General features: G+C 37.3%; 1 protein-coding gene and 2 pseudogenes across 8 annotated transcripts in view; all 3 read left to right on the top strand.

Moving 5' to 3' along the window:
* The window catches only part of LOC132664258 (homeobox protein TGIF1 pseudogene), a 2,874-nt pseudogene extending 463 nt beyond the window's left edge, over positions 1-2,411 (top strand).
* Positions 1-19,073, top strand: part of RMDN1 (regulator of microtubule dynamics 1) — a 57,291-nt gene that overhangs the window by 10,802 nt on the left and 27,416 nt on the right. For 5 of the 8 annotated variants that reach the window (XR_009603548.3, XM_060610844.3, XM_060610843.3 and 2 more), the window contains exons 2-3: positions 9,939-10,056; positions 18,001-18,097. Coding sequence is in view for 7 of the 8 variants with exons in the window: in XM_060610844.3 (XP_060466827.3) it covers positions 9,939-10,056; positions 18,001-18,097 (215 nt within the window). In the remaining variant the exon portion in view is untranslated. Of the gene's footprint in view, positions 1-4,846; positions 4,920-4,951; positions 5,082-6,874; positions 6,952-9,938; positions 10,057-18,000; positions 18,098-19,073 lie in introns of those variants that run through there. The other 3 variants (XM_081792271.1, XM_081792270.1, XM_081792272.1) reach the window with 3 other exon arrangements.
* LOC132664256 (L-lactate dehydrogenase A-like 6A pseudogene) lies at positions 11,786-14,739 on the top strand (annotated as a pseudogene).

The following is a 19,073-nucleotide window of genomic DNA, read 5'->3' as shown; positions in this document are numbered from 1 at the left end:
TCTTATTCTGACAGTGCTGAGATACACCAAGCAGGAGCGGGAACAAAGGAGAGGAGTGGGGAGGATGGTGAGTTGGGCAGGGGAGAGCCCCTGGCTGGCTGCCAGAACATTGTAGCAGGAGGAAGTCCAAGTGTCGCTTCAGTTCAATTCAAGGAGCAGGTGCCTGGGAACTGAGCACCTTGATTAACAATAATGGCTGGAGCTCATCTTACAAATTATAAGTTACAGGAGAGTTGGCCAGAAAGGACAACAGTCACATCCCCACTCTGTCCCCACTCCTGGCCCTTGGAGACCCTCACATTGCCCTATGCTGGAACTGGGGGGAGGGGAGAGGGAATTCCAGAATGAAAAGCAAGAAAGGTGTTGTTTCAGCATCGAACAGTGAGATGGAGGATCATGACAACATGTACGTCCCCCTGGACCTTTCCTCTGCTGGTGCAGCAAGAGAAGGCAGAAGGGCAACCTGCTCAAGGAATCTGTTCAGATTCTCTGTGATTGGCTGTATGAGCACTGATACAATGCCTATCCTTCAGAGCAAGAAAAAGCATTACTGTTCCAACAAACATGCCTGTCTACACTACATGTTTGTAACTGATTTATCATCACTTGCTGCAGACACTTCACTGATATGCTGAGAAAAGATGGCAAAGATCCAAATCAGTTCACAGTTTCCTGACATGGGGCCAGGATTTCTGAAGTGAGCTCTGTGGAGTCAGCAATGTGCGTCAAAAACTTTATACCATCTCTAGCAGAGAGCTCATTGCATTCCTGTACAGCTGGACCAAACCCATCCCCAGGGAGGCCACTGTCCCCAAGCCGTCATCCCCAGGATCAATATTGGCCCGTCCATCAATGATTTGTCATATGATTGTGACTGCATTGAAAAACATACCTTTCTGTCTCTGCCAGCCAGTTGCTGTGGAACAAAACACAGTTATACGGGAAAATACAGCAAGCAGCTTTACAGACAACCTCCCTCATTTGCTGAAAGGACACGTGTAAATCCAGACAAAGTACAAATATACAGAATGGTCTTTTCAACACTCCTCCCCTACTGCACTGAACCTCAACTAGGATTTTAGTGGATTTCAGCTTCTAGTGGATGTTGCATTCAATTGGGCTGCAAATATGGTGCTTCAGGCAAAATTTACAGCTTAACCCTTTTTCAAACGAAACAGTTTGCACAAATGTTATGATTTCCGGGGTGATGGGAAAAAATAAATCACATTATTTTACAACACACATACATACACACGCACAAACATATATATGTATATGTGTATTCTAGTTTATTTTTAGAGAGAGAGAGCACTCGTGCATGCCTGCAAGTGAGGGAAGAACAGAGAGAAAGAAAGACTGCCAAGCAGGATCTGCACTGTCAGCACAGAGCCTGATGCAGGGCTCAATCTCAGGAACCATGAGATCATGACCTGAACCGAAATCAAGAGTCAGACACTTAACCAACTGAGCCACCCAAGTGTCCCTATTTCATGTATTTTTTAAACTAATATTTAACATGGGATTGCTGAAATGAAGCTTTTTGTTACTGAGCTGTCTTCAATGAAATACAATTAATCCAAGAACTATAAACTCAAAGCTACTGTAGAAACAAAGGATTTTTAAAAAAATATTTCTTGGTAGGTTATTCATAATGTAAAATGGTTATCCAAATCACGTGATTTTATTTTTCTCTATTTCTCTTCTCCCTTCCCTTTTTATTTTTTTCCCAGACTGCAATACTTAGAGAACCTATAGTATCTTCTCATTTTCATGTGGAACAGGATGCCCACATACTAATTAATAAATTTTCAGTTTTTTCTCAAGCATGAATCTTGATTGATGCCTTTTTCCATGACAAAATGAAGTATTTTCCTAAAAAAAAAAAAAGTTACAACAGTCTATTTGAAGTCGAGAGCCACTTAGTCAAAATGTTTTCTAAAAGCCTTTTTAAAGTTTATTTCTTTATTTAAGTAGTCTCTAAACCCAACATGGGGCCCAAACTCATGACCCTGATATCAAAAGTCACATGCTTCTCTGATTGAGCCAACCAGGTACCCGAAGAATGTATTCTAAAGTTTTATATTTTTACACTTCCCTCCACATTTTGTGTTTTCAGTGTCATTACGTCATGATTTATTTCTTTTCATTTTGTGTATTCCTCAACAGATTATTGAATTTACAATTATTTTTACTTTCATACTTTAATCTTACTAGCTTTGTAAGTGATTAACCTAGCACCTTTGCAACATTTGATTATTCTGTATTTTACTATATTTGCCTTTACTTATGAGAGTTATACAGTTGATCTTTGAACGACACAGGGGTTAGGGGCAGCAAACCCTCCCCCCCATGCAGATGAAATCTGTGTATAACTTTTGACTGTACAAAAACTTAATTACTACCAGCTTACTAGGAAGCCTTAATAACATAAGGAATTAACACATTTTAAATGTTATATGTTCTTATAATTTTTATAATATTCTTATATCTTTATAATAAAGTAAGCTGGATAAAAGAGAATATTATCCAGAAAATTATAAAGAAGAGAAAATACATTTACAGTACCATACTATAAAAAAATCTGGGCATAGGTGGATCCATAAAATTAAAACCTTTTTGTTCAAACTGTGCTGTTCAAGAGTTAATTGTATTCTTGGGATGCCTGGGTGTCTCAGTTGGTTGAGCGTCTGAGGCTCAGGTCATGATCTCACGGTTTGTGAGTTCGAGCCCTGCATCGGGCTCTGTACTGACAGCTCAGAGCCTGGAGCCTGCTTTGGAATCTGTGCTTCCCTCTCTCTGTGCCCCTCCCCTGCTTGCACTCTCTGTCTGTCTCTCTCTCTCTCTCAAAAATACAGATTAAAAAAAATTAAAAGAGCTCATTGCATTCTCATGTTTTCCTGTTACCAATTAGCACTTTTGTTTCAGATTCTTTAAAGAAGACTCCTTAAGATTACCTGTAAAGCTGGTCTTGTGGTGATGAACTTACTTTGGTTTTGCTTATCTGAAAAACTCTTTATTTTTCCTTCAATTCTGAAGGACAACTTTGTTTGGTAGACTCTTCTTGATTGGCAATTTTTTTTTTCTTCTACCACTTTGAATATGTGCCATTTTCTTCAGATTTGCAGTTTCTTCTGAAATATATGTTCATTCTTGTGTGAAGGGTTTACTTTGTATATAACAAGTTGCTTTTCTTTTGCCACTTTTAAGATTCTTTAGTAGTAATATGTCTTGGTGTGGGTGTCTTTGGGCTCATCTTATTTGTAACTCTGCTTTCTTTATCTGGATATCTGTTTTCTTCCCCAGGTTAGTGAAATTTTCAGCCTTTTCTTTCTTGAAATAAGTTTTCTGCCGCTTTCTCTTACGCTTCTCCTTCTGGGACACCTATGATATGAATGTCAATCTGCTTGATATTGCCTCATAGGTCCCTTAAGCTGTCTTCACTCTTTTTCATTCCTTTTTGCTGCACTGATTAGATGAGTTCCACTGCCTTGTCTTAGAGTTCATGCATACTTTCTTCCATTCCATCTAGTCTGCTGTTGAATCTTAGTTTTCTTTTTTTTTTTTAATTTTTTTTTTAACGTTTATTTATTTTTGAGACAGAGAGACAGAGCATGAACAGGGGAGGGTCAGAGAGAGAAGGAGACACAGAATCTGAAACAGGCTGCAGGCTCTGAGCGGTCAGCACAGAGCCCGACACGGGGCTCGAACTCACGGGCCGTGAGATCATGACCTGAGCCGAAGTCAGACGCTTAACCGACCAAGCCACCCAGGCGACCCTCTTAGTTACTTTTCAATGTAGTTATTGTCTTCAGCTCTGTGACTTCTCTTTGGTACTTTCCTGTATTTTCAAAATTATCACTTTTTTCATTCTTATTAGGTTGGTAAGCACCTTTATGACCATTATTTTGGACTCTTTATCAGGTAATTCACTTCTGTTTCATTAAGGTCTTTTTCTGAGGTTTTACTTTGTTTTTTGTTTGTAGCATAATTTTTCTGTTTTTTCCCCCCTTGACTCTGAGATTTTTATGCATTAGCTAAAACAGCTATCTCTTCCGTTCTTGAAGGAATGGCTTCTGTAGGAGAAGCCATTGTAGCTTTATTTAATCCTGCCCTAGTTCTTAGCTGTCTCTCAAACCTTTGTGATTATCCAGGCAGCTTTATTCTTAGTGGCTCCTAGTAGTTGAGGTTGTGCCAAGACCTGTCAGTGTCCTAAGAGGGAGGATCTCAGTCAGTACCTAGAGTCAAACTGATTGGAAGCCAGACCATAGGGCAGTAGCTTTTAAAGTATGCCAGTATCCCTTTTTCAGGGGGGAAGACTGGGAGTTGGGCTTTCTGTCTGCTCCCTTTGTATTGAGCTCTGGGGTGATAGCTAGTTAATAACTGTTTCTTTGTTTGCTACCATTCCATTGAACCCCTGAGCACAAGCCTTGCTGACCCTCAGAACCAGGCTGTTAGAGCGGGTGGGGGGCCTGGTGGGCTATATTTCCGTTTCCTCTGTGTTGCAGCTGCAAAACCCTGTGAGCCAGATGCCTACACAAGCTGTTTTCTTTAAGACATTGACAGTGTGGGATGGGACAGAGAGAGAGTGTGAAAATGCTGCCTACCAACCAGCCTCCTTAGTCTCTGTGGTTGGCCCCAAGATGTGTTTTTAAGTAGAAGCCTGTAACTCAGGCCATAGCTATAAAGATAAGCCAATAGGCCTCTTTAACAGAATAACTGGGGATGTGTTTTGGTCTGCTGTGCCCTGGTTTGGGGGTGGGGGGCGGCGGCGGCTTTGGGGAAAGCCTGTTAAGAACTGTTTTAGTATTTGTTGAAATCCTATTATGCCCGCAAATGTAAGCCCCGTTGGCCACCAGAGCCAGGCAATCAAGTGGCATCCCCTAAGTGGAAGTTGCAAAATAAGCTGGAGTACTAGAAGTGTACATATCTTTTTCAGTTGATCCCATGACCTGGAGCACAGCAGAGGGAGAGCACGATGATTGCACCTTTCCTCCGAGGACTCTGGAGGAAATTGTTGAAGGCCTCTAGATATGTATTAAATTAGATGCTTGTCCTTCAGGCTGAAGTTTTAAGATACACAAGTAAGCCTTTTTCACAGAAAGTGTGGGTACTTCTCAATTAGTTGCATTTGTGCTAGGCTCTGGGGTGGGCGAATTTGCACAAACCCTTTAAGAACTGTTTTTGGTTACCCATATATAGTCTTGTAGATCTCATGGATGTGAACTCCATTCACTTTCTAAGCTAGATGTTTGGAGGCTTGTCTCTTGGGTGTAGTTCTTAAAAGTTGAGGTACCTGATGTGGTTTTCAAATTCTGCTCTTCAGGGAGAAGCTTGGGATTGTGAGTTCCCTTCTGATTGTGGGTTAGCATACCACAGTTGGGGTTTATAACAAGATTTTGTTTCACCTCTCCTCATTTTCGTGTGGATTTTTTTCCCCATTTGTGTAGTGTGAAGGAATCACTCAGCTAATCTTTGGGTTTCTTTCAGAGGAAATGGTTTGACTTGTAGCTGTAGATTTGGTGTGTCTGTGAGAGGACATGTGTTCAGGATCCTTCCACATTGCCATCTTGAACCAGGCCCACTGGGGACTGCTTTAGAGGCTGCCTACCACACCAGATTCAGAAAACCTTATAAATGATGTTAAGTATTTCTGATTTTATTCTAAAATTTTTTAATGTTTATTTATTTTTTGAGAGAGAGAGAGAAAGAATGTGAGTGGGGGAGAGGCAGAGAGAGGAGACACAGAATTCGAAGCAAGCTCCGGGCTCTGAGCTGTCAACACAGAGCCCAATGTGGGGCTCGAATTCACTAACCATGAGATCATGACCTGAGCCAAAGTTGGATGCTCAACTGACTGAGTCACCCAGGCACCCCTAATTTTTTCTAAAGGTTATAAGAAACCATGAAAAAGTTTTAAACAGGGAAATTATTTGATCAGATTTTTGTGCAAAAAATAACTTTGTCTAGGACCAAGAATGGATAGGTTAGAGTGTATTCTGTACACCGGATAAGTGATCATTGCTATAGCACAGGTGAGAAATGTAGTAGTTTGAACTTTAGTGGTAGCCATGGAAATGGAAATAAGTGGATGCATTCAAAGTACATTAAGGATGCGAACTTAGTGGACCTAAAAATAGCTTTGATGTGGAAGTTGAAAGGAAGGAGTCGAGTTAGTTCTTCAAGTTTCTGGCTAGAACAACAAGATAGATGGTGACGCTATTTGCTGGAATAGGAGGACAGAAGCAATTTGGAGAGGTAAAGAGGGAGATGAGATGTTTTGGGCTATGTTTTGGGCTAATTAACGTGACTGTCATGAGATAGCCAAGTTGACGTATAGAATAGACAGTAGTTTGATAGGTCTGGTGTTTACCTTCTGAAGTCTGAGCTGGAGATACAGATTCAGGAGTCTTTAGCATATAGTTGTAAATGATGACATGGTAGAGGTTGAAAGTACTTTCTAGTAAGACTAGAAGAAGGCCTAGTACATACTATGGAGAAATTCCAACATTTAAGAGGAGGAGGAGCTGACGGGAAATTAGGAAGAAAACCAGGAGATGGTAGGCACACATTCCTTTCTATCCAGTGATGAGTTTGTATTTTTGAATTCCTTCTAGCTTGAACTTAGTATAGTCAATGTTGAAGAAAAGATCTGTCTAGGACATAGCCTGCTTCTTCAGTTGAATAAATATTTTTTGGGAATTCATTATATGAAAGGCATTGTACAGAGTGTTGGAGGTGCAAAGTAAAATGGCACATTCTAACTGTCTCAGAGTCTCACAAGTTGTTAGTGTCTTTAGGGGGCCACTGAGTCCTGATTCTTTTAATTGACTTATTTTTAGTTCCAGAAACGTGATTTTTATCTATTTTCTCACAGATGAGCAGAGAGCTGCTTCACATTAACCAAACTAGTAAAAGAGTACAACTGGTAAACTGTCACTTCATTAATTTACGGTAAGAAATATAAATGTCAGCTGCCCAATACTGCATTTTCTCCCCTCTCAGAAAGCTAGAATATTATTTGTTGAGCATGACATCAGCATGGAGGTTGAACACTGTAAATGTATAGTTTTCTCAAGTTATAATAATCTCTGCAAACTTTTCTACCTTGTGATACATCTGCAGTAAAAATAGGGAACTAGGAGACTTACTGATGAAATCTTAGTCTTTTCCTTCTTTTTCTAAGTATCACTACCACCATACACACTCAATCCCCATACCCTCTGTCCCTAACCCCATCTTGCTTCTCCTTGGTAAATATGAATTAACTCAGAAAATTAAATGTTAAAATTGTAACTTTGTCAAATCAGTTTTCCTATTTTGCTGTTTTGTTTTGAATCCAGTTTTGTGCAGTGTCTTGAATATTCATGCTCAAAAAAGTAAACAAAGCACTCAGCAAATTGGAGTATGTTGGATTCTTCATTCCTGTCCTAGATCCTTATGAGAAGTTAAAATATGGGTCAGATGTGAGTCATGAGAGAGACTCTAGGATGGCTACAGGGTTTTTTGTTGGCTTTTTTTTTTTAACCTAAACAATCTGGAAGAATGGAAACTCTAGTTTCCATTTACCCTGAAAAGGGAAGTTGTAAGGTGGGTAAAGTTAAAGGAAGCAGTAGCTGTTTTAGCTTATAAATGTGAGATGCCTGTTGTACTTCATGTGGAGGTAGATGTTGATTAAGCTGCTGGATGCATGATTCTGAAATTCAGAGGAGTCATCCAGACTTCATATTTTGTTTGTATGTTTTTAACACATTGATGGTATTTAAAGACATGAGATCACCAAAATGAAACAAGTAGAGAAACGATCTGGGACTAAGCCCAGAATATTCCTGGCTAGTGAGGAACCAACCAAAGCAAAGGAGCAGTTGCTGAAACTGCAGATAATGATAGTAGTATCCAAAAGCCAAGAGGAAAGTGTTCCAAGAGTGAGAGAACACAGCAAGTGCTGAGGAAAGGGGCTGGATAGACTAGAAAGAGGCATGAGGAAATTGAGGGTGGTGGTGGTAGTGGATATTTTCATTATCTTGATTGTGGTCATAGTGATGGTTTTATGGGTTTATATGCACGCTTTAATGAATTGTACATGTTAAGTTTGTGCAATTTATTTTATGTCACTTATGTCTCAATAAAGTTGCTTTAAAAAATTAAAGAGCCGTTCATGACTTTAAAAAAAAAAAAAAAAGAAATGATCAACCGTCCAATACTGTTGATAGGACAAGGAAGCTGAGAATTCAGAATTGACCATAGGAAATAGCTGCATCCTTGGTTACCTTAACTAGAACACTGTCAGTGGAGTTGTGGGGATAAAAGTGATTTGTGTGAGTTCAAGAGTGAATGGGAAGAGAGGAAGTGGAGACAGAGCACAGGCAACTTTTTTTTTTTTTTTTAATATTTATATTGAGAGAGTGCACTGACGTATACAAGCAGGGAGAGGGGCAGAGAGAATCAGACAAAGAATCCCAAGCAGACTCCACACTGTTAGTGTGGCCTGACATGGGGCTCCATCCCATGAACCATGAGATCATGTCCTGAGCCGAAATTGAGTTGGAAACTTAACTGACTAAGCCACCCAGGCGCTCTGAGTAGAGACAACTTTTTAAAACTTTTGCTGTAAAGAGAAGTTAGAAATGAGACTAAAGAGAGAAGTGAATTCAAGAGGAAGTTAAAATTAAAACTTTTAAGAAAACTTTTAAAATTAAAAAAATTAAAATTAAATTAAATTTAAAAAATTTAAAAAAAACTTTTAAAATTAAAACTTTTAAAAATTAATAAAAGAAAACCACAACTTATAAAGATAGTATAGCTTGGCTCATACCAGTGGGAATGAATCAACAGAAAGGGAAAAAATGATACTATTTATGTGAAAGAGAAGACCTGTTGTAGCAAAGAATTGGTGGAGTGATGTCCATATATATACTCCTTCTTTACCATTGGTTTTGAGAATTCTGGCCATAATTATGAAAATTAATTTATAAATATGTTTGAATATGCTCTTTATTGTTTAATTAAAAACTGGGTTTTGTGGATCACTTTTGAAGATATCTTTAAAAGCCATGCACATTTTTTATGTGTAGTAATCACCATATTTGATAATTTTCATCTCATCTGTTAAGATTGGTACTTCTATGTTAGAATCTTATATTTTATTTCATGCAGTTACAATATCCATGCCTCCTCAAATGAAATATAGATCTGGGGTGCCTGGGTGCTTCATTTGGGTGTGCATCTGACTTTGGCTTAGGTCATGATCTCACAGTTCATGAGTTCAAGCCCCGCGTCAGGCTCTGTGCTGACCGGTCAGAGTCTGGAGACTGCTTCAGATTCTGTGTCTCCCTCTTTCTCTGCCCCTCTCTGCTGGTGCTATGTCTCTGTCTCTCTCAAAAATAAATAAACATTTGAAAAAAATTTTTAAAAATGAAATGTAGATCTTATAATGCAGCACTTACCAGCATAACTGTGATTGTTAGATAAGTTACTATCATTAGCCTTAGCCATTGTTATGAAACTTTTCTTGAAAAAGGATATACTCTCCCTATAAGGTAACTTTGTGAAATAGTTTCACTGAAGAATTTGATGAAATAAATTTTGAGCTTTCAATATTCTTTTTCTTTTAAGTTTATTAATTTTGAGGGAGAGAGAGAGGGACAGGGAGGAGCCAGAGAGAGAATCCAAGCAATCTCTGCACTGTCAGTGCAGAACCTGATGCACGCCTCAAACTCTAGGAACTGTGCCAGACCATGACCAGAACCAAAGTCAAGAGTCGGACGCTTAACTGACTGAGCCAACCAGGTACCCCTGAACTTCCAATATGCTTAGGATTGATTGCTTTGGGGGTAGGAGAAAATTGATGTGATTTTTTTTTTTTTTAATTAATTTTTGCTAGGAGTAGCTGTTCCTGCAAATTTTGTGTTTGATAACTCTGACCATAATTGTTTCCATAGGTGATGGGAAACCTAGGAGCTTTCAAAAGAAGCCTTTTATTCTCAGCCTTATCTTATTTGGGTTTTGAAGCATATCAAGTATTTTCCCAGGCTGCTGTGGTTCATGCCATAGCCAAAGGTAAGCCTAAGCTAAACATGTGGACTACTTAGAGTTATTTATGTTTTTTATATTTTGTCAATGACTTAGAGTTGTTTTTGAATAGGTAATGAAACTAACATTGTTAAAGGCTATATTATTTTCTGCTTTTCTCTACTTGTTAGTGAGTCTGATAATATATATATGTATGTATATATATGTATGTATCTGTGTATGTTATATCTGTGTGAATATGTATATATATCTGTATATATATATATAATTTCTTCTAGTAATTAGAGTTCCTTCAGTGAGAAATACTCTATTAATACTTTGTAGTTTTATGGGACCCTTGAGGTAAGAATGTTTTTTTACTTTTTTTTTTTTTTAAGGGAAACAGAATTTGTTCTACCAGATATTTAAATTTTTTTTTTAACGTTTTTATTTATTTTTGAGACAGAGAGAGACAGAGCGTGAACAGGGGAGGGGCAGAGAGAGAGGGAGACACAGAATCCGAAACAGGCTCCAGGCTCTGAGCAATCAGCACAGAGCCCGACGCGGGGCTCAAACTCACGGACCATGAGATCATGACCTGAGCCGAAGTCGGACGCTTAACCGACCAAGCCACCCAGGCGCCCCTGTTTTTTTACATTTTTAAATGGTTGAGGGATTTGTCAGGGAGAGATATATATACCACAAAGACTATATCTAGCCCTTATGACACAATGATTTTTTTGTTTCCTTAATTCCAAGGTATTACACTCTTCTTGGTATAGTTAGGAAAGGCCCAATTACTTTGAGGTAGAAGTATTTTATTTACCAACAATGCAATTTTGTACTAACTATCAAGTAACTGATAGAAAAGTAAAAAAATGCCATCAAATTTTTTATTTGGCATTCTATAGATAAGTAAACATAGACTTGCCATATGTAAAAAATTAAATGTAATTAAACCAGTAGTGTATGTAGAGAGAGCCATAATTTCAGTATATTAGGAAAAAAACCCTTTTTTTAATGTTTGTTTATTTTTGAGAGAGAGAGAGAGAGAGAGAGGGAGTTGAGGAGAGGCAGAGAGAAAGGGAGACAGGATCCAAATTGGGATCTGGGCTGACAACAGAAAGCTTGGTGTGGGACTTGAACTCACGATCGATGAAACCATGACCTAAGCCAAAGTTGGACACTTAACTGACAGACTGCCCCAGGTGCCCCGGAAAAAAAACTTTTAATTTATGAGTTAAACCTTTTTATTTTTTATAGTCCCCACCTTTTAATCATCAAGAAGGTGACTGGGGAAGGAAGCAGAGATTTTATTTTGAATAGATGTTCTTTTTAAAGTTGTGATAGTTGAAGAATTTGAGAATATTAGCCAAAAACTACTAGTTATTTATTGATTTCATTCGCCCATGACTATTCTTATCTTTAAAAGAGCAAATAATTGAGAATTACTATGTTTTTGTTTTATCTTTTCCTTTTTTAATGGATAATTTTTATGAAGGATAAAGTAGAGGATTTGATTCCGTAGACTTTTCACCCTAACCTCAATTCTCATAGAAACCTTGTAAAGTAGTTAGGACAAAAGTGTATTATGACATGATAGTTTTTTAAAACTTATCCTTGAGAGGTGTTGCGGTTTTAAGATTTTTCTGTGTGTTTGTGTGTGTGTGTGTGTGTGTCTGTGTGTGTGTGTGTGTCTGTGTGTGTGTGTTCGTATTCCATTATGGTATTTTAAAAAATTTTTTTAAATTTATATTTATTTATTTTTGAGAGACAGAATGAGACAGAGCATGAGTGGAGGAGGGGCAGAGAGAGGAGACCCAGAATCTGAAGTAGGCTCCAGGCTCTGAGCTGTCAGCGCAGAGCCCGACGTGGGGCTCGAACCCACGAACTGTGAGATCATGACCTGACCTGAAGTCGGACACTTAGCCGACTGAACCACCCAGGCGCCCCTACTATTTTTTTCAAAGTGAACTCTGCCCAAGGTGGGCTTAAATTTAGGACCGAGATATCATGAGTCACATTCTTTACTGACTGAGCCAGCTGGGCTCCACCCATTATAGTATTAACTTTTGAAAAGAAGCTCAAAGTTAAAACTTCTTCAAAGTCAAAGTGTCAGAGCAGAAATGAGAATTTTAATCAATTTTTTTTCATCTGTCACAGTTTCAGTGTGCTTTAGCACCATTTCCTTACAGAAAATTAGTGCAAATTTGTAGTGCTTCCCTGAGCAACAAAAGAGAGGCAAAGGTGAAATTAATTTTAGCTTTAATGGTAATAGCTCCTTTTTTCAAAGGTGTTTTTATTTAAAATTACTGTGTATTCAGTAGATTAAAAAGAACATTTTAATGTGCTAGACAGCTTGTGAGGGTCGCACAAACTGGGTGTGGTCTTGCGTAGCCACAGTAGCTAGCTGGCAGGGTGGGGTGGGGGAGGAGAATTAGGGGTTTAGTGTGTTAAACCTGTTTCTTTGTGCCTCAGAGAACACTGGTGTGGCTTTTTTCCCCATTCTCTTCCTCTACTTCTTGCATGAGACACCATGAGCTGGGCTGGGGGAATCCTGTGGGCAAGCCAGAGACCAGGCACCATAGGAGTGAATTTCTTTTGCCTAGGGATGGCTCTGTGTCCCTGCCAGGTGGCATGCATCCCCTTTAGGGACAGCTGGTCCTTCAGTCCAATCTCCAAGATTATAACTGTCAGGTGTGAACTTACTAAGAATTTCACTTCAGAGGAGACAGTTCATCACAATAAGATCTCCGTTATAGGAACTGGATCAGTTGGTATGGCCTGTGGTATCAACATCTTATTCAAAGGCTTGAGTGATGAAGTTGCCTTTGTGGATGTTGATGAAGGCAAACTGAAGGGTGAGACAGTGGATCTTCAACATGGCAGCTCTTTCATGAAAATGCCAAATATATTTTCCAGCAAAGATTACCTTGTCAGTGCAAACTCCAACCCAGTGATTATCATAGCAGGTGCATGTCCAGGAAAAGGAGAAACATGCCTTGATGTAGTCAAGAGAAATGTGTCCTTCTTTAAATTAATGATTCCCAACATTACCCAGTATAGTCCCCAGTGCAAAATGATAGTGGTTTCCAGTCCAGTGGATATGTTAACTTATGTAGCTTGGAAGTTGAGTGCATTTTCCCTGTTATTGGAAGTGGCTGTATCTGGATACTGCCCATTTCTGTTTCTTTATTGGGCAAAGGCTCGGTATCCACTCCAGAAGTTGTCATGGATGGATCTTTGGAGAACATGGAGACTCAAGTGTACCTGTGTGGAGTGGAGTTAACATTGCTGGTATCCCGTTGAAGGATCTGAATTCAGAAATAGGAATGGATAAAGATCCTGAGCACTGGGAAAATGTCCCCAAAGAAGTGATAACCTGTGGTTATGAGATGGTTAAAATGAAATGTTATACTAATTGGGCTGTTGGCCTATCTGTAGTTAATTTAATGGAAAGCATTTTGAACTATCTTAGGAGAGTGCATCCAATTTCCACCATAACTAAAGGCCTCTATGGAATAAATGAAAAGGTATTCCTTAGTGTTCTTTGTATCCTGAGAGAGGATGGTATTGCAGACGTTCTAAAAATAAACCTGACCCCTGAAGAGGCGGTCTGTTTGAAAGAGTTTAGAAAAGCTCTGGGAAATACAGAAGGAGATCAAGGTTTAAGTTGTTTAAAGCCACCCTTATGAAGTTATTGATGGAGAGATAGTAGTTAATAGGATTATATATCAAACTTTTGAATAAACTTGAATTCATATATGTATATATCTAGTAGTTGCTATTTGGTCTAAATGTATGATGTATGTGTTTAATGTGTTATAGAAGTTCTGGTTCTTTTCATCCAGTATATACCAATTCTTTCATTCTGGCTGGATTTCATATTCATTTATATGCTGTTTTAAAAAAAAGTTGTAACTTCCTCTACAAATATAAAAATAAAAGTATTTACAAACAAAAATAGCTCTGTTGATTCCAATTCTAACACCAAATAAAACCTTGATTTGACCTTGAAAAACAATTTTTAATATTCTAAGGTGTAACTTATTCTGAAATCTAAATGTATTGTCTTTATTAAAGATTTTAATGAAAGCTGCCTTATATTTTAGAATCCTTCCTGTGTTTTCAAGCATATTTTGAGCACTTAGAACGTTGATACAAAATATGGAGTATGGATATTTATTTAGCCTACTTTGATTTTCTTTAGCTTTGTTTTCTTACATAAAATGTCATTTTATAATTAGTTGATTGGCATGCTCGTTATAATTTGTGAGACTGGGCCATAGCCCTTGGGGAAAAAATCACTTATTGATAAAATATAGAGATCAGATTTTCTTTTAACTTGGAAAATGATTCATGTTTCTATAAAGTCTTAATTCCATCACTCCTTACAAGTTTTACTCTGTCATATATCTGACTCCCATTTGGTGTGCTGTGGTCTTTATAATTTTTAGGAAATGATCTTTAGAGAATTCTGCTCATCAAAACTGCTTCTCTTTAGAGTTGCTTCACCATTGAAGCCAATTAAAATTTTTTTTCCTCATCAATATACTGGGATAAAATCCTATTCTGAAGTGAGATGTTTTTAGAAATTAAGGGCATATATATTTTTTTGACCTTTCATTTGGATGGGATTGTGGGACTCATTTTTAAAATGGTAATGTCTAGGGGCGCCTGGGTGGCTCAGTCGGTTGAGCGGCCGACTTCGGCTCAGGTCATGATCTCGCGGTCCGTGAGTTCGAGCCCCGCGTCGGGCTCTGTGCTGACAGCTCAGAGCCTGGAGCCTGTTTCAGATTCTGTGTCTCCCTCTCTCTGACCCTCCCCCGTTCATGCTCTGTCTCTCTCTGTCTCAAAAATAAACGTTAAAATGGTAATGTCTATATTTACCACAAGATAATGCAAATACCCACTTGGTCGTAATTGAAGAACTCCAGTAGAAAGTTTTTCATTATTTCCTTAAAATAGACAAAATTTAAAACTCCTAAAGATATGCTAATACAGTCACAGTACTCGTGTGTGTGTGTGTGCGTGCGTGTGTGTGTGAAAGTTCACTTGTAAAGTACCTAAAAGATAATTATAAGTGGCCCATTAGTAAATAAAGATTCGTCATATCACTTCACTTGTCTCTCTTCATATACCTGTATTGATTCCTCTTTGATGAATCTACAGAACTGAGGCTAGTGCTCCTTCATCTGTGTTTCATTGTACTACAGCAGGGCATAAAGAGGTACTGTGCATCCAGTACTGCTTAGGCACAGTATTGTTGATGTGAAAAATTTGCCTTAAATTTTGATGATGTTGCTACTTAGAGCCTTCTAACCCTAGAAAAATCCTAGAGTATCTGAAAAAATCTAGATACTCATTTGTAAGTTCTATAAGGAGAAACTTCTAGAAATAGAGCTGTTTTGCTTGCTTAGAGGAGTAGAGTTTTTGTCCAGATACCTCTCACATGGTTAAGAGTACACGTACCAAGAAAAATCAGAAAGCCAAAATTTACTAACTTAGGTCACATCAGTGACATTTTTTTAAATTCTAAAAATTATGATCTTGTGCATATTCATTTTAGGCTAAATTTAAGATTTCATTGTACAGCTGAATTAATATCTCAGTTCATCCTGGATATTCATTATTAAGTTGAAAAGTAATTTACTTTAAAAGTGTAGTCCATTTTATAGAATATGGTCTCTCTATGTCAGTAACATAGCTTATTTTTAAATATTTTCAGGAAAAGTACAGAGCATTAAACAAGTAAAAAAAAAAAACAAAACAAAACACAGCTGATTTGCAGATATGAGTGGTCTACAGTATGCTCCCACCCTAGTGCCTATGTGAGTCTGTAGTGTCAGAGTAAGTGCATTTTTTTCCTATAAATTGCACACTGTATGGTTTTAGAAATTTCTGTTTAAGAATTAAGAAAAACATATTTAAACCCTGGATATTATAGCTTATGGTACTATACTGTATAATAAAGAAATAGGAAATAAGTGATTTAAGAAGTTAAGAATAGTGCACAAAAGATTTAAATCATTTTAAATTATTAACTTTATTTCTACATTCTTCTTTTAATTGTGTGGATGATGAGTTGAAGCATTCCTAGATCACGTTAAGGACAGTAATCTCTATCAGTCTTCTTGGAAAGTCTGAGAAAAATCAGTGAATAGATTTAAATATAGCTTTGCTATTTACACATACCATGTATACATTCAAATATGCCAGATCAGTATTTTTAATATTGTATAAGTTTTGTGTGACAGCAGCTGTAACAAATTACCACAAATTTAGTAACCTTAAACAACATAGATTTATTATCTTACAGTTCTGTAGTTCAGAAGTCCCCAAAATGGGTCCCGGTAGATTAAAATCAAGGAGTCGGCAGGGCTGTATTTCTTTCTGGAGGCTTTAGGAGAGAATTCTTATTTTCAGCTTCTAAAGGCTTTCCACATTCCTTTACTGAAGACCCCTTTCCTCCATGTTACAAACCAGCAATCATTTCACTCTGGCCTTGTTTTCTTTGTTATACCTCATCTGACGTTCTTCTTCCGCCTTCCTCTTCTACTTTTAAGGACTCCTGGGAGTCCTTAAAATGATCCAAGATCATTTCCTATCTTAAGGTTAGCTGATTAGTAGCCTTAATTCTAGTTACAAACTTAATTCCCCTTTGCCATGAGACCTATACATTTTTACAGGTTCTGGTGATTAAGATGTAGACCTTTTGGGGACCATTATTCTGCCTACCACAAATATTGACTAAGAATGCTAAGATTACTACTTTTTAAGAATCTTTGGGTTGTTGGGAGTGCCTGGCAGGCTCAGTTGGTAGAGGACACAACTCTCGATCTTGGGGTTGTGAATTTGAGCCCCAGCTTGGGTGTAGAGATTACTTAAAAAAAAATCTTTGGGTTGTTGTAACCCAAATTTGGACAATCAGCCACTGATAAAAATATACAATAAAATGGAAGCAAACTTAAGAAAGTTAACCAGCCATGTGAATATTAAATTCTAACACCCAACCAGATTGAGGTAGGATTAAAGAAGAATTTGCGAATTCATTTAATTTTTCTTAAGCTAGTTATAAGTATATCATGATGCTAACTTAGTAAAAAAATACTTCATATAGTGTCAAATTCAGGAGATTTTTTTCTGGTCTAGAGCTTAATTTTAAAAAAAATTAAACCTCAAATACATTCTTATCAATTAAAGCATACTAAGGTAAATAATAAACTTAATTGAACATATTGAAATGTTGGCTTATCTGTAGGACTAAGTAATACTGTACCCTTATAGAAGACAGTTCAGTATGTTGTTCCTTAGTAATAATTGGAATATCCTGAAATTCAAGCTTACTGTTTTTTTTCAGGAACTAATCAACTTTTTTTAGAGCATCATGTTGTCTATAAGGTTTGTATGTTTTGTAGTAATGTATAAACTAGTTAATGAATTGGTTGGTGTATAGTGCCAGTGAGGGTAGTTTCAGATTCTCTGTGTAGTTAAATTCATGTAAGTTTTTGATGACAGATTTGACTCTTTCTATAACAGCATCTGTATAAGTTAGATCATAGAGTCTAGTGAAACAGTGTGGTGCAGTTCATTCAAATTAATAATTTTCAGTACTGGAAGTGGATATTACATCATCATTTTCAACAATGAATGGTATTTAGCAACAACAACAGAGAGTTTGTGTGTGTGGAGGGTAAGGGTACCATAACTTTCTTGCAGGAAATTGCATTTAAAAAAATATATTTAGTCAGCTCCACAATAAGTTTTCTATGTTTTTCTTTTCTCTGGTTTCAGTAAACACTTAACTGCGATAGCTTCATTTACTTATTTCTACTACACTTAAATATAGGTTCTTCAGAATTTCTGATACTTCTTTATAGGTGATTTCTATATCTGATTTCTTTTTCTTATATATGAAAGTGTTTATATTTCTTAGCATTATTGCCATCTGGCTTGGGAAGACCTACTTTATTGTGTCTTTTTCATTTTTAGTCTTCAGAGTTGAAGAAATTCTTGAACAAGCAGACTACCTATATGAGAGTGGAGAAACAGAAAAACTTTATCAGTTGCTGACTCAATACAAGGAAAGGTAGGCAATATATGATAGGCTTGGGTTTGCAGTTTCCTCAAAGTTTTTGTTATTTAACAATTAAGATGGTTCTTGGTGCTTGAAATTTTTATATTTTTTAAAAAAAATTTTACTGCAAAATAATGTTTCTTAGTGTTTAATTTATAGTATAATGTTTCAGTAAATGATTCACAAGTGCCACATGTATCTTAATGATTTAATAAAGGTGATTCTCCATAGTTATTCTAGTAGAATGTTGAAGTATTTTTTTTACATTTGTTATTTTGCTTTGGATCATATGAGGTAGTTGTTGAATATATGGTTATCTCATATATCTATGTTGTATATTTCTCATCTTTTTAAGTTAATTTCTTACTGGCATAGGATATAAATGAATTAGGATGATCATATGCCACCATTGAATAGTATCTGTGTATCACTTCAAATTTTTTTTTTTAATGTTTATTTTTGAGAGGGAAAGAGAATGCAAGCAGGGGAGGGACAGAGTGAGTGGGAGATGCAGAATTCGAAGCAGGCTTCAGGCTCTGAGTTGTCAGCACAGAGCCCATTGCGGGGCTTGAACTCATGAACCGTGAGATCATGACCTGAGCTGAAGTCGAACGCTTAATGACTAAGCCACCCAGGCGCCCCTGTGTATCAATTTAGAAGCAGTTTTTTAGAGAAACTAAAAATGCCTCCTTTTTCCATTTTAAGTATTAGATTACATGTTTAGTCCAGAGTATCACTATGTAGTCAGTTTGGGGGAGGATTCAAGTGGAAGGAGATTCTACCCTATTAAATAGGTTAAATAAGGCTAAAATGGCATTGCCAGATCACATATTTACTTAATCTTCTAAGCTAAAGATATTGAGTCATTTTCAGCTACCTTTCTTAGATTCCCAAGACCAGTTTTCCACCACAACCCATCAATTTTACTTCCCAAATGTCTGTAGGATCCATTTTTTCCTCTCCATGTTCCCCTTAGTTACTTGTAGGG

This window comes from Panthera onca, chromosome F2, assembly GCF_046562875.1.
Source record: "Panthera onca isolate mPanOnc1 chromosome F2, mPanOnc1 haplotype 2, whole genome shotgun sequence".
NCBI classification, from domain to species: Eukaryota; Metazoa; Chordata; class Mammalia; order Carnivora; family Felidae; genus Panthera; species Panthera onca.
The sequence above is the reverse complement of the archived record's forward strand: the minus strand, read 5'-3'. Positions and strand labels throughout refer to the sequence as shown.